This window comes from Perna viridis, chromosome 11, assembly GCF_037379345.1.
Source record: "Perna viridis isolate PV_CMFRI_1.1 ecotype Kerala chromosome 11, ASM3737934v1, whole genome shotgun sequence".
In the NCBI taxonomy this organism is placed as follows: domain Eukaryota; kingdom Metazoa; phylum Mollusca; class Bivalvia; order Mytilida; family Mytilidae; genus Perna; species Perna viridis.
The window spans coordinates 36293673-36310721 of NC_142455.1; the positions used below are offsets into that span (position 1 = coordinate 36293673).

At 33.2% G+C, this 17049-nt stretch overlaps 1 protein-coding gene across 1 annotated transcript; it reads left to right on the plus strand.

Moving 5' to 3' along the window:
• Positions 1-7269: 7269 nt before the first annotated feature.
• On the plus strand, positions 7270-16076 carry LOC148603930 (D-3-phosphoglycerate dehydrogenase-like). The gene is made up of 10 exons (XM_088553673.1): positions 7270-7573; positions 9313-9464; positions 9730-9795; positions 10455-10611; positions 10896-11028; positions 11668-11969; positions 12516-12648; positions 13209-13345; positions 13878-14094; positions 14459-16076. Exons 1-10 carry the CDS (start codon positions 7439-7441, stop codon positions 14617-14619), a joined length of 1593 nt encoding a protein of 530 aa, XP_088409799.1. The 5' UTR covers positions 7270-7438; the 3' UTR covers positions 14620-16076.
• Positions 16077-17049: the final 973 nt, after the last annotated feature.

Sequence of the window (17049 nt, forward strand, 5' to 3'; positions counted from 1 at the left end):
TTTCTGTCTTTTTAATTTTGCATTACTAAACACTGTTTTTTACATGTAGGATCTACTTGGGATTTGAAGCAAACACATAATTATTATGATAAAGGGTAGGGGGTTTCAAATCTGAACTAAAATTTAAATGCCGAGACTGAAAATCTAGAATGAACTTTTGGTCTAGAAAAATAAAAACTTGAAGTCGGGGGTTTCAACAAGAAAAAAATTAGGTCATAGCACATACCCACAAATCAAATAGTAGCTGTTCCATTTAAATTTTCCAAATTTAGAAATGTATTGATTTTAAACTTGTAGTTATTATCATGAGGTATATAATATATATTTATGAAAACTAGGAATAAATCACAATAAGGATGGTATCACAAAAGGAACAGTGTATTTTTTTTCATGCACATGAGCTGGAAAAAGAAAAAAGGATTTAGCTTTCAATTATGGACATGGCATGCCATCTTCAATTATAAAACCATGGATTAGTTCGACCTTACTACTACACTGCTTAAAGGTTTATAAAACTGATTTCTAGCTTGTGTGGAATACAAAAACATTTTACTATAAAAGCAAATACCACAAATACATGTATGAAAGATTTTTTCATTAGGGATTGAAGAAGTATTCAAGGGAACCAAGATTCTAGCAGAAATCAAAAGAATGTAATCCAGGAAGTAGACCATACACGGAAAACAGACACACACACAAAAGAACATAAAATAAACAAAATAATACTCACAAAGCAACGAAAGTAAATGAGCAACTCGGACTCTACTAAAAACTGGGAGCTTGGACTAGGTGTACCGGTAGGGCAAGCGTACTCTGCTTTTCTATGAACACTCGCCGAGTTGAAGGCTTATAAAAAGCACAGAAGTTTCTTCCATCCATACCCATCGTAATTATGACAAACATTACATTTTATATACTTGAAAGCAATAAAACGTCACATTTAATTCCAACATGTTTTATAGTGTAAAGGCAACCGGGATTCTAACAGTAGCCCAAGAATAACGACTAGACATACACAACAAAGAACATGAAAATAACACGTACATAGAAAACAAAAGTAATTGAGCAACTCGGACCCCACTAAAACTGGGATCATGGAATGGGTGAACCGGTATAAGGTAAGCGTTCCTTGCTTTTCTAGAATTGCTAATAAAATGTCAAGTCCAGTGTAAACGAAATATGTAATGCTAGGTTCCCGCTATCGTGCGATTAGTATTCCTACAATGCAAGCAGTTGGAATTCCACTCCTCCATACTCCAACGGCACTAAGTCAGAAAACAGCTTGCCAGACAACTTCTAGCACTGCTGGAGAAGTGCGAAAAGCTACGATTGTCATATCGTAACTGATCGTGATTTTTTTTCTAGAATTACATATGTCTGTGAGCGATGTGTTGCGAGTCGATGCGCTTGGCTACGCGAATATACGATCTGATGCGACATGATCACAATTTTCAAATTATGAGTACCTCGACCTGTTACGATACGGCATACATTTTGTTAAAACCGAATAAGTTCAAATGCGATTGTCCCGATCGAGATCACGATCTGATACTATCAATACGATCGACCGATGTTCATGATTGAATACGATCTTGAACGATGGGATATGTGTACTTAGGTTACCAAGGATTAGATACGTTATTTTAGACATAATTCACGGAGGAGGTAGATTTGTACTTATTTTAACATACCGAGCGACAGCGAGGTGTTAAATAATCGAATATAAATGCCGTACCCATGTTAAAATGAGTACAAATCTACCCCCGGAAGGAATTATTTCTTTTCTAATATGACAGATACGGTAATTCTTGTGACAAAAATTTCCCTAGGCTTGTCAAAGTAACGGCTTTTCCGTTTAACTTCCCCCTTTGGATTAATTAAGAAATAAACCACATATCCAAGTAAACCATCTATTGAATAAGTATAAGTACTAATATCAGTATCAGTATAGTATTAGATAACCTCTCAGCCGTTAAATCATCGCGTAAACGTTTTTAAATGAGTGTTTTGTCTCAAAGCGACAACGAAAGAAAAGAGACAGTATGCAGGTGCTAAAGGTGGGGTTGTACCGACAAATACTGTTTGACGACATGAAGACGTCATATGTGACACACAGACACTTTGCCGCTGAAGACAGCTATGGGTCACTGGTGTATGCATTCAGATGTGGACTGTCCTGTATTTCGGAGATGATTCCAGAGGTTTGTCAAGCCATATCGTAAAAGCGTACAAAAAAGAATTGTTAAACCTATCCGTGGCGAGAATATAAAATGTAGGTTCCACACATGATTTGAGCCCTTGATGGTACCTAAATATCTTGCGGTCATGAAGCCACCACAAACCGCAACCTATATTTCCGTTACAAAGGGTTCTTTTCCATACCACTTCTAATAATAGTAGATGTCGATTTTAAATTTGTCTGGATAGAGCTTGGTGGTAAATGTCACATATCAGACACTCAGATTTTTAGCGACTCTAAGCTGTTTATCTGTCTAGAAGATTAAACCAGTAGGTCTTCCGCCACCTTGTTTGTTGACAGCAGTAGGAAACCATTTATCATTAGATGCATGTCTGTAGGGAGGAAATAATTTTCAACTATCGAGTTTCGAGGGGGAAGAGAGTGGTAGAAAATGCCTTTGGCATACTCGCTAATAGATTCCGGTGACTTCTGATGCCTCTAAAGCAGAAACCAAATACGGTTCAAAATATTGTAAAGGCGACAATAGTTCTTCATGATCTACTACGATTTCTCACAGTATACACAGCTGGCAAATGTGCCACACATGAGAATCATATAGTGTGTACCATATGATTATCATATGAATCGAGCACTATATGATTATCATATATGGCACATTTGGCTGTATACACCTACAAATTAAGTGGTTGCTCTGTAAAATTTTACAAATTTTGAAATGTATATTTATTTTTAAACTTATATTCAATAAGCATAACACAAGTAAATAAATGATGAAAAATCTCAATAAGGAAATTATCAACAATTTCTGACAGAGAAATCAAGGGAACCAGTATTATAGCGGAATTCAAAAGAATTTAATGGAGGGATAAATACTAGACAGGAAAAACACAACAAAGACCATATATGGAATAACCAAAGTAAATAAAACTTACAAAGAAATCAAAGTATATGAGTAACTCGAATTCCGCTAAAACCTTCGAGCACGGCTCCGAGACATGTATGAACGATTTTTTCTTAGGGAAGGTTTGAAATACCAATGAAGTTTCAAACCATATGCATAGAAATTATGACAGAAATAATAAAATTCTACATTAGAATAAAAGAAAACGTAATATTTAAATCCAGCATTTTAATGGTTTAATGGCAACCAGGATTCGAACAGTAGCCCAAGAAAAACGACTAGACGTCGACCATAGACACACACAACAAATAACCAAAATAACACGTAGAGAGAAACAAAAGAAAGTGAGCAACCCATACTCCACTAAGAACTGGAACCATGGATGAGGTGCACAGGTAGGGTAAGCAATCTCTGCTTTTCTAGAAATAGACTTGCTCATAAAATTGTGTCTTTTTTTTTTTTTTTTTTTTTTTTTTTTTTTTTGTCTAAGACTGGTGTTATTGCTTTTTTCTTAATCATTCTTAATCTATTTGAGAGCTTAAGTGCATGCCTACTGTTCCTGCACTAGACACCATTGTTGAAATTATATTCTAAGGCCTTATCGTTTATGGGTGTGTTAATGTACGTGTCTTTGGAATTATTTATCCTGGAACTAAGCGCTTTTTCGTGATACATAAGTGTTTAATGAATAACTTGTAGTACCTGAGCTTACCAACTGAGAAATGTAGCTTGTTGAGAGGATCATGTATCGAAGGATATGGTTATCTCAATAACTGTGGCTTAAGTTTCGACCTAGAGGTCGATAAATTGAATTTCGACCAGAAAATTTAAAAAACTGAGAATGGCCAAATAGTAGTTTGCAGTTCAATTATGCACTGAGTAGGAGAATTTTGTGTACATTCATCTAGGTGTTCCATGTAAACGATATCGAAACTAAATATAATATAAACTGGCGCGCTGCTACGGTGCATAGTGAATCTGTGTGTGTGCTTTTTAAATGTCCTTCGTAATCAGAATGATGAATTTAAAAAATAAAACAAAGAGTTCAATATTAACCATTTGTAACAATGAGCTTAATTGTGTTGAGGTCTCACGAACCACTTCTAACGTATTAATTATATTACATGTTAAGCAAGTAATTTTCAATGTTTCACTGTGAATTCCCAGGACAAATGACACCTTAAAGTTGCATACCATTACAAAGCTTGGAAAATAAGGCTTTCAAAATCACAACTCTAATGGTACGATGTCCGTAGAAATTCTTCCCAAAATTTACTTGAATAAAAAATACTGAAAATCAATATTTTTGCATTTTATGATAACGCGAATTGATAGCATGGAGGCAAACTACTCAGACATGTAAACAATATTCATACACTTTTTTAGTAAAATACATACATGATTTAAAAGTACACATTCTCAGCTTTATTTTGACTACTTTACCCCAAAGAACTTGAGATAAAGCATACTACAGACACTGTGATGTCAGCCTCGTATCTTGACCTAGGCTTCTGGAACAGGGTTATGTTGCTACAAGATTGAAGTCATCACTACAGAAGTTTTATGTTCGTCATCATGAACTCGTGGATCGTTATGGTGTATCCATCTGTACCATGAAAACTGATTTATTCAACGAGTCATAGTTTTCCTTTCCTCATTTGTCTATCCCGGACTTGACTTTTTATGAGCAACTCGGCGGGTGTTTCTAGAAAAGCAGAAGACGCTCACCCTACCGGTGCATATGGTCCATGCTCCCAGTTTTTAATGGAGTCCGAGTTGCTCATATGCTTTTGTTACTTTGTATGTATGATTTTAGTTACTTTATGTTCTTTGTTTGTTTTCCATATCTGGTCTTTGTCCCTGGATGACATTCTTTTGATTACCGCTGTAACCTTGCTTCCCTTGATTACTCTTTAATCAGAATACACACAAATAATGCACTTACAATGCATAGGTCTAGGTTCAGTGTGTTTTTGGTACTACATAGTGGGTGACCATTTGACCAGGCAGTGGTTAGTGAGATCTGAGATACGTTTGAATTCGATGCCCTTACTTTCCTTTCATTCCATATGTTTGCAACTTGACCATTATTTAAGGTTTAAAATGCAAACGACCGATATAAATTGATTCAGTTCATGAGTACTTTGATTTTACTCTCGGTTCACTCATTCGTCTCCCTGTTGAAGCTGCAATGCTCTTGCTCAAGCCTGGTAATATTATTTAAATGTTAAAGCGAATCTACCGGTGTTTTTCTTGATTTATTTTTAAATGTTTTCCCTCTTTCTTGCAGCGACTAAAAATCTTCTTCATCTTGTCATTAATTATTTTCGTCCGATTTTCTCCATTGGCTTCAACGATATTTCTTACTTTGCAAAATGGTGATATTTTGCTATACATTTTAGTTGAAATGAGTATAAATATTCTCATTCTCTATGTTTTTCGGTTTACTTTTCCACGATTGAACTTGATTTGGCTGCATGGTTATATGTACAGTATGAATTGATTTCCAGTGAAGGTATTAAGATCTTCAGTATTGTCAAGATGAAGAAATTAAAACGATCATTTCTCCCACTTCTTGTCAACAAAGGTATAGATGCAAATTAATTTGGCTAACATCCTCCATCATGAAAATGTCACAAACATAATTCTCCTATATTTCAAAGACATATCAACACCGATTATTCCATTTTCCTATACTTCATGAAAACTGATTTATTCAACGGGTCATAGTTTTTCCTTTCCTCGTTTGTCTACCCCGGACTTGACTTTTAATGAGCAACTCGGCGGGAGTTTCTAGAAAAGCAGAAGACGCTTACCCTACCGGTGCACCTGGTCCATGCTCCTAGTTTAAAGTGGAGTCCGAGTTGCTCATTTGCTTTTGTTACTTTGTAAGTATGATTTTAGTTATTTTGTGTTCTTTGTTGTGTAAGTCTGTTCCATGTCTGGTCTTTGTTCCTGGATTATATTCTTTTGAATACCGCTATAACCTTGGTTCCCTTGGTTACTCTTTCACCTATTCCATCCAAAATTTCTATTTATTTGAATGTGTGACAAGGTATTGCAAAGATCTATATCATGGAGCAGTATTTTTTTTTTGTCAATATATGCTTATCGGTCTGTTGCCAACGACCAAACTCAAGACCGCGATACCAATTATAACCAATATACTTATGCTCAAGAAATATCCAAACCGGAGGTTTTGACTCAATGGTTTCAATATCGTCGACATGCAGCAGTTGGTATTAGGCAGACAGCCAAACTAGCCTTAAGCCTGTAAATTACCTAACAGTACCCGGATGTTCTGTATGATTACTCTGTTAGTCTAAGACACTGGATGGAACCTTTAAATCTATTATTAATGAAAGGGGTTGTTGTTTGACACTTTAACCTTTATCGCTCATAAACGTATTCAGGTTGTCACTCGAGTTTACGTCATTAACTAAGAATTTTTATACTGTACGTGTAATCTGCGTATAAACCAATTTAGTGCTCACTGTGGAATTTCCCCAGAAAAGTGTGGAAATATTCAGGAGCCATTTAAGAAGATCTTATATATATCCTATACTTCTGCATTTTAGATAGCATGTAACATGAAAATCAGTGATCTAAAACTGTCAAACTTGATCAGAGTAACTATACTGTATATGGCATACACACAAAAAAAGTTCAAGTCTCCGACCGTCTATATATAATTTCCGCCGTTATGTCTCTGAAAAAAAAAAACCGTAGAGGATAACTAAATTATTGAAAAAAAAAAGATATAAATTAATTTTCGATATTATCTGGTGATGTCTACAATCTACCACCCCCCTTCTCGGAGCCAAAGAAACTATTTTAATTCCAAATGTGGGATAATGCTTTTATTATACAACTTTGATTTTTAACCTGCAGTGGAGTTACAAATAAAGCTGTCGCGTGGTGATTAAACAATATGTTTTGCGAAAAAAAATATGACAAGCGTTTCAGGAATCATACAAAAGACCAGACGGGTTCCGTGAAAATTTTCCATCCAACTTGACCCATTTGAAGGAAAACTCCCAAGGACTTTCGGTGAAAGTTCCGATAGCTATTTAACGGTGTTAGTGGTAATATGACCACAGTGGAATGTTTTCTCGCTTCTTGTGTTCCTTTTTTTTCGATTCTGACCTTAAAACAAGGAATATATTGCTCAATTTTATGCGTATATTTCATTTCTATACTTATAAAAGACGAATCAAATTATTTTGTTCAGAAGTTTGTAACCCTTCTCATATAGAGGAAGGTAAAACTTTATAGTACACCGCATCAAAAATTCAACCTGTCTGCTACAACGTGTGGTCAGCTGAGCTGTCAGAATCATGTCGTTTCAGTTGCAATCAGTGCTAATTTCTGATGAAATTGATCAACAATGTGTAGAAATTTTGCAGAAGAATGGAATTCAGGTCGTGAAGAATACTAAGTTGACAAAGGAACAACTTATAGCCGAAATACCGGTTAGTAAATATTGACTTGCATCCGCTCAGGCCGCAGTAGATCCGGGTCAACCGGCCAATGTCAAGCCTGTGAACTTTGCATGTGAACTTTGCCTGTGTTCCATTTCATAACAAATATGTACACCTAAGTATTTTTTTATGTTTGCATTTTGTAATTTATGTGTCAATTCTTTAAAAGAAATTAGAAATGTTTGTTCTTTTGCAATTAAATTTCTATCGGATTCTTATTAAACCGGAGACGTATCATTGAAATCTGGATTGTTATGATGAGAATGAAGCCTTGCTATGGGGCTCTCAGTCTGGGGCAGTCATAAAAAAAGAATTTGGCAGTAATTTATGGTAGGGCATGCCTTTTTAACGAAAATTATTGGTACGACGCCAGCCAGTATACCCTTTGTACCAGACACTATGCCCCTGTAACCAAGATGAAAATATTGATGAATGCCAATAGATTAAATTCAGTATGTTAATTATGGACCTTCTTTGATGTATACTATTCTCAGCAAGTACAAAATGTACATGATATTTGGTATGCAACTTCAGTGAAGGGTACAATATATTGTGGTTTCTTTGTTCGTTTCCAGGTCTGTTGCATGCACACTTACTGTCCTGTCCAAAATATTTTTTTTTAACATTTAATGTGCTTATAAATTGCATATTCTTTTACTTGTATCAGCAACACAATTATAAAACATGTTTGTCATTGAGTATCAATATGATAGTATTATTATCGTTACAGTGTATCCATCTGTGCCATGAAAACTGATTTGTCAAAATGTCATAGTTTTCCTTTCCTCTTTCTTCTACCCCGGACTTGACTCTTTATAAGCAACTCGGCTGGTGTTTATAGGAAAGCAGAAGATGCTTACCCTCCTGGTGCACCTGGTCCATGCTCCAAGTTTTTAGTGGAGTTCGAGTTGCTATTTTGCTTTTGTTACTTTGTATGTATGATTATAGTTACTTCATGTTATTTGTTGTGTATGTCTGTTTTCCATGTCTGGTCTTTTTCCTGGATTACATTTTTTAGATTACCGCTATAACCTTGGTTCCCTTGAATGTTCTTTCATTTTGTAATAAACCTAATGGGAAAGAGAGTTGAAGCAGAGATTGTGTCAAACAGACGACAACCTATCTTGAGGAGAGAAAAAAAAAACACCATTACAAATGGCCTTTTTGAAGATGAGTAGGGGTATGCTCAATGAACAGTTGCACAGATATTTTTATATTCTGCTCTGCCAGTTTTCTCAACAGGCTCAGTTGATTCTTCTGTAAGGTACAGTATACAGAAGTAGATGCAACACTACCAGGAAAATTTTGTTGTATAATGAAAACTGTTACAGGTTTTGAGGAAAGTGTTGTATTTACCTCACAGAGGTTCCAACTGGGCATGCTCTGATGATAATAATGAAAGAGTCAATTATTGCAGTAAACTAATATTTGGTTTTCTCTGAATTGGCTTAAACGTTATTGTGCATATGAATATACATATATAATTAGTTGTGACATTAGTCCAATACAATGGGTCCACAAAGTCGACAATCCTAATCATTTTGTTATATGTAACGGTGTACTCAATGTTTGAATAAAAATTATTTCACCAACTAGTATGTTTTATCATTTTTCTAAAACCATATTACATGCCAATCATGTTATTCTAACATTATGTTAGCAATAGTTAACTGTAAATCCAAAAAGCCCCAGCATGTTCAAATTATGTAACTTAATTTTCATATTTATAGAAATATGATGGATTGGTTGTCAGATCTGCCACCAAAGTTACTGCTGATGTTATTAATGCTGCAACAAAGCTGAAGATAATTGGTCGGGCTGGTACAGGTGTAGATAACATTGATTGTGATGCTGCCACTAAGAGAGGAATAATAGTCATGAAGTAAACATCATATTATATTGAAAAACATACACTTACAAGTACATGTAGCCAAGTCTGTTCACAAATTCATGTCTAGTCATGTATCTGTTTTGTGTCTTTGACTAAAGAAGGGACAGCAAAGGTTATTTTCAAGATAAACAATTTTATTTTTACTTCTTTACATGAACTGATTGTGATCCCGTGGCACAGTTGTTTAAGTATAGAATTTAATTCTATGCTTGCCTCATCTATTTAGTTTTATTCATGTCTTTCTTTTCTTTTTTAGCACACCAGGTGGTAATACACTGAGTGCTGCTGAACATACATGTACACTGATCTGTGCTTTGTCAAGGTAAGTTGGAACATGTAAACTTGGGGTGGGGTGGGGGGTTGCCATTACTGAGTCAGTTTGACGTTCCTATAATTAGCATTTAACTGCAAAATTAAGTGATGTGGTCTTTGGTCACTAGCACTGTAGCCGCTTTGACAATTAAGTGTTTTGATTATTTATAAGATTTTTCAGTATATTATCTGGAAAGGTAAGAATTTATCTTCCAAGACTATTAGCTGAAAAAAAATTGACATAGAGTGGTCTCTTAATTAAAATAAAAATGAATATGGAATAGTTTTTGAAATTACAATACAGTATTCAGAAATGTTTGCTGTAGTTTTATTTTGCTGATCATAGCTGTAGCACTGAAAAAAAACTGAGCCTCTTTAACAAACTTTATATTTTCAAAGTGATGTTTACCTAACTATAAATTAAAATTGTCTGAAATGAGAAAACTATGCTCTAAAAATATTTGTTAATGCCTGGTTAGGGTAATAGGCTTCAAATTTTTTTTTAGATATTTTACTTTCCCCATCTCAGACCTAAATTTAGCTTTTTCAAATCCAGTTTTACAGTTATGATTCATTTATTTTACTGTATAATTAATATTCAGTTCTGATTTTCCAATTTCCACTTTGTTTATTTACATTGTAAAACCAGGTCTGTGTTTATCTTTACAGGCATGTAGGTAGAGGTGACAAAGCCATGAAAGAAGAGAAATGGAGTGAAAGAAAAGTATTGATGGGAAATGAACTGTATGGGAAGACACTGGCCATTATAGGACTTGGAAGGATTGGCAAGGAAGTTGCTTTAAGAATGCAGTCATTTGGAATGACAGTAAGTATTTTCCTTTTTCAGAGCCTTTGTTTGTTATTTTATTAGTATTTTACATTTAAGTTGAACAGAATTATGAATAGAACTTAGATTACTCAATTACCACAAATAATGGGTACCTTAAAGGATGGAGTTTCGTTAAATTTTCTTTTCTTTTAAAGTGTCGTATTTTTATAATTTTAGCTAACTTTAGAGTTATCAGTCTTACTGTTGAATACCACTTCTTGTATCCTTTTATATACTGGTGTTGAAAATGTTCAGTAACTTCCTTCATTATTTCTTCACAGACTATTGGCTTTGACCCCATAATACCTGCAGAGGTCAGTGCTGAGTTTAACACAGAATGGATGCCTCTGGAGAAGTTATGGCCCTTAGCTGATTTTATCACTGTTCATACTCCACTTATACCACAGACTAGAAGTATGTTAATAGTGAATCACAGGGTTTTAATTTATCACACTTCAAGTTGTCAACAGGTCATGATTTTTTTTAGGTTGACAGTTTTTTTAAACCTTCTATTCCCCAAACTTTATATACATGTTAACTTTTTTCCTAGTTTTTTTTTTTTTTTAAATTGAAATACCATTTAATTTGCCAATCTATTAGTTTTTTCACTTGAATATTTTGAATATTTTTCTTAAATTTCAGTTTTGAGGAGAAAATGTGTTTGTTTTTAACCCAAATTAAGTTTGTCAATCTTAGGTAAAAACTTTGTTTTTATATTTATTTATTTATTACGCAAAAACGAACTATGATCATTACAGGCATATGAAACATCTGAGGAAACAAAGACACCAAAACAATAACTTACAGAAAAGACAAGCATTGAAAAATTGAGCCAGCCCACCATGTAAAGAGAGATAACTCTATACTGAATATAAATCTGACCTTTGGCTAACATTCTTTTTGACATATACACCATACCTATTCTCGTTATATAATGAAATCTTTGATCTAAAGAAAGTACAGTTGAAACCTTTTTTCTATAAGATTTTAATGCTCTTTCATTTTCCATCACTTTCTTTAATAAATACATGTATTATTGCCTTGTTTTTACAGACCTAATAAATGATGAAGTATTCAACAAATGTAAAAGAGGAGTAAGAGTGATAAATGTAGCTAGAGGTGGAATTATTGAAGAAGCTGCTTTAAAACGTGCTTTAGAATCTGGTCAATGTGGTGGTGCAGGACTCGATGTTTTTGAGAGTGAGCCACCTAAAGATTTTACCTTACCCAAAATGTCACAAGTAGTAGCTACACCTCATTTAGGAGCCAGTACTGTTGAAGCACAAAAGAGAGTAGCTGTAGAAATTGCAGAGCAGTTTGTTGATGTGGTTAAAGGAAAAAGTCTCTTTGGTGCTGTAAGTAATAAAAAATAATTTAATCAAAAAGATATCTAGTTACATGTGTTACATGATCCTCTGACTGGTTTCTATTTATAACGATTTATTCTTCAGTAAATAGACATTTTTGAGTTATTGCTATTAGTGTAAGACAAGGTCACACTATCTCTTCTTTATTTGTTGCATAATTCAATCATTGACACTACCACAGGATATTTATGGTTTGTACAAGGTCATGTGTGAATGATGGAGGTATTTTACCTAACGATATATAATTGCCTATTAAATACTGCATTTTAAGAAAGAAACAGGTACTTACATTTGTCTCTAATGGGATTCTTGAGATTTCTTCTATTTATTAAATTCATTTTTTTCATAGAAAGAGAAAGAAGCATTGTGAATATCTATGTAATATGTTAACAGAAATTAGGTATTTATACATATGAATAGATACTTGTAATAATGTTTGGTTTTAATAAAGAAAAAAACATCTACTTTAGTGACAAGAAAAATACACATTTAATCAGTTCAGTTAGTTTTTTACCATTTTTTTTCTATTATTAGATAAATGCTCAAGCTATGACCAATGCTCTTAGTCCTGAATCTCGTCCATGGGTGGAACTTGGTAGAAAACTAGGTCAAGTTATAGTAGCTTTAAATCCAGGAAAGATAGATAATATGCAAGTAACAACATATGGTAAGTTTACTCAGTGGTGAGGCATAAAAATATGACCCCTGACCTCATTAAATGGCTTTTTTCTCTTATTTCTTCACGGCTGCATGATTTAACAATTCACAACCAACATATTTTGTCTGTTGTTGAGTGATTCACCATCTGTTTTTTTTGGGTTTTTTTTCTTTTTGGCTGGTTTTTTATTTGTTAATTTCAGGTCAGTAGGTCAAAGATGGAGGTGGCTGGTACTAAAAATGATATTTTCTAAGAATATTGGCCATTTTCTTACACTAAATAAAAACTAATAAAACTTTGTATCCATGGCAACTTCAATGCAATTTGCACAGGAAAAAGTGAAAGGTCAAGGGCACTATTACAGACTTTTTTTCAAGGCAAGAGATCGTAAGCATTACACTTGTTTATTTTATTTAGTGCTGCACTACTTTGTTACATTAAGCCTATTCTGTATGGTATATCATGTCAATTTATTTAGTCTTTAGAAATGCACAAAATAATACAAGCTTATTTAACAGTATGTTCCATTTAAAAAAAATTCTAGAAATGTTTTATTAACGTTATTCTAGGTTCATCTCTTCAAAATGCTGGAAAATATCTCGGTGCTGCCCTGTTATCTGGTTTATTAAAGCCAGCCCTTGGAGGAGATGCCCCTCCACTTAATCTAGTTAGCTCCCCTGCTCTAGCTCAGCAGTTAGGATTAAATGTAAGTACATTTAACCTTTGGATAATGTGACATGATAGTATACTGTATGTTAAGTTTTGTTGGTTTTTTATTTCTGTCATTTTTGTTCAGAAGTGTTTCTGAATATTTAATACATTCATGTATACCGAACATTGGGACTGACACATTATTCATGTATACCGAATGTTGAGACTGACCCATTATTCATGTAAACCAAACATTGGGACTGACCTATTATTCATGTAAACCAAACATTGGGACTGACCTATTATTCATGTATTTCTTCTAGAATTTCATTGTAAATTATTTTACTATTTTCAAATTCAACAAATTACCTTTATAAAAGATCATTCATATATTTTTGTTTTGAAAACAAACTGGATTTTGTATCTTTTTAAAATTCAATTTTTAATATTTCATTATCTCGACTGTAATGGGTCTAGAAAAAACAATTAATTTTTATACAGCAGTATTTCTCTTGTACTCAGGACACTGATTTTTTTTGTCCAGTGTCTAGAATTTTTATGCAATAAAGTGTTAAAAATATTTACAGGTAAAGTCAGTACATGAGTCAGTTGCTCCAGGACCTTACACTAGTTTAGTATCTGTGGCTTTAAGTAATGGATTCCGTCTCTCAGGAACTACCTCTGGTGGAAATGCCCTTCTTGTAGAGATCACTGGTCAAACATTTTCTGTCCCTGCTTCTCTAAATGATTTAGCCCTGATATTTAAAGGAGCTGGTAACCCACAGCTTCTACCAACAGTTGCAGGTATGTATGAAAATGAAATATTGTAAATGCATTAATTTGTCGTGGTTTACTAATTTTTACTATTTTCAAGATGGTCAAATAAGTGCAAAAAAAAGTACCCTTGAAATTTTTTTTTCACTGAGAATTTTTTTTTTCAAGCCATTAAAATTGAACCCACATATATATTTATTTGAAAGAAATCACAAAAAATTAATAACCAGGAACATATATTTACATTAAAAATGGTTTTAATTTTGATAGGTATAATAAAATTACTGAATGCCCAAAATCCCTTTGAATTTAACTGACAGGTTCATATGTAGTTATAGAATACCTTCTTTATATTTAGATTAACTTTTCTTCTTTAAATTGATCTTTCTTACAGGTGCCCTGTCTGGTGCTGGTATGTGTTTAGCTAGCCTTACAGTATCATCAGAACAAGATGGACAGAAATGGGGTGTGGCTTCATTTGCCACACCTCCTACAGAAAAGTGCCTTGATGCTCTTCAGACTGTTGTTAATGCTGCTACTCTTGTGACATTGTAAATCATGAGTGGATGTAATTTCATTTGGCGATACCTGTTTCAAGAAGTGACATTGAAGATCAATGAAACAGATGAAACAGTGTTCAGAATGTAGGGACACTGATGTGAACGAATGTGATGCTTTTGGTGGACAAGTTAGATACTTGCTGGTTTCTTTATGAAACTATAAACAAAAGAACAAATTGTAAAAAAAAAATATTACTACATGTAGTTACATTTATTTTAAGTTTTCTAGGACTTTGTGATAAAAATGTGAGCAAATCCATCAATAATTTTAGAATTTTTTTGGTTTGATATAAATGATTTTAGTAGTGTGATATTAATTGAAATGTAGTAAAATGTTTTCTTTTCAAATTATTTTTAGATGTCAATTTTTTTTTTTTTTTTTTTTTTTTTTTTAACAGTAGATAGATTTGCCAATTTGTTTGATAAAGATTCCTACAATATTTGATGGTTGTGCATTTCAAATTGTTGTAGCTTTCATTTTAAATACAGATTTAGTAAAAGAAACTCCGGATAAGATTGTTTTAGGGCCAATTTAAATTGTTGGTGTATTAACATTTAATTTGGTTGTTTATCAAATACTTGTTTGTGGAGGCTTTTCTTCTTGTTATGAATTTTTTTTTTTATTCTTTAGAGATTGTACAAGGATTGAAAAATAGTTCTGTATTTCCAGTAACATCCATCATATAATGAGGCATGTACATGTAGATTTATTAATGATTTTGGGCTACATTTTTTCCAAGTGCATTTATTTTTTTTTATCTTGAAGGCCATGAAAAGTATATCTGGCAGGTTACTGGAAAAACAGAATTTCTTCTTTTTAAGCAAAGTAAACGAAGATACATTTATGTGTTCTCAAAACAGTACTCCAGAAGGGTATGATAGAGTTAAAGACCATTACATTAATATCATTTTTTTCAACAACCTTTTGTTGACACTTTTCATTTGTTTTTGTTGTATACATTGTATTGTTGACTGTTACGAATCTCTTAATGAAAGGTTTAAAATTTGCTATGAAAGTATTATTTTTTAAAGAAATTATTGGGCTTAATTTTTTTTGCCTACTCAAGCTTCTACATGTATGTTTTATCATGGCAGTTTGTTTGCTTTTTTTTCAGTACAATTACTTCCATGGCACTTTTGTCAATACTTGAAATCATGTTGCATTGCTCCTTCAGAATTCACTTAATTTTTTTTTCACATGCCTGATGGCACAATGCTTAGATATCACTCCATGAAACTTTGTTTAGTTTCTTGGTCATGGCTTGAAGTTAGTACTTAAAGTTTAACTATTTTTTTAAATCTTTTTAAAGGGCAGGTTTATATACTCATACATATAATCATAGATTTTGTGAACGATATTTCTGAGTTTCTTAGGGATGTCAAGGAAACATTATGTATATCACAGTTGTTACATATATGTCAATAATCGTCTGCAAATAAATTTGAAAATAGTTTTATTTTCTATTTATGCTGTTTGGTGTCATGTACATGTATATATGTTTGTTTAGTAATGGATGAAGTCCATGTAAGGGACAAATTCAAACTATAACCATAGCATCACTGAGGGTATAGTCTTGTTTTCATAAAAAAAAAAATCTAGAATTGAGATTTACCTCAAATCAATTTCCAGTGATTTGATTGGTCAAATCAAATGTTGAGGGAGGAATGAAGAAAAATCTCAATTAGAGATTGTCTATGAAACTGATTCTGACTTCACAAGCCATCCTAACATTTAACTTACGTGAAGATTTCTCCAGCTTCTTGCCGATTTTGTAAAAAAAAAAAAAACATGCCATGATTTTTCTGTATTTCATTTAAGAGTATGCCTGCTAGTAATTCAAAACATTAACAATTAATTCCCATATGAACTCAAGAATTTTCTAGTTCTCATTAAAATCAGATCTCTCACTAAATACACGTTACGCTACACCAACGTCCTCAGATTTCCCAAAGAGTATATACAGTGAGAGATCTGATTTCAATGAGTTTAGTTCAGGTGTGCTCTATTCTTCATTAATCAGGTGACCTTCAACATAGAAATAACATTACTATGAGTTAATGGGTATCCAATTTTACTATTAAAAATATCGAACTGCAGCTTAACACTTCTATAAAGGAACATGTCAAGTTTTGTTTTTATGAAAAGTTAAATTCTGTGTCAGAAATGTACATGTTTGTTTATATTTACTCTCAATTGAAATTCAAATTTGTGTCGGCATGAGTACTGTTTCCACATCTGTCCCACCTATTCATAGTTAAACTTAAGTAGAAATACAAAGCTGCTCCTAAGGAACATTCATTACTTATATTAACTGTGTCATTGTTCTCTACAGGACACGGAACAAGCCTTCAGATCTGCTTTGGTTTATATTTGCAAAATGCTCTTTAAAAAAAATTAACAAAAAGCAAACTGGGAAATATTTCA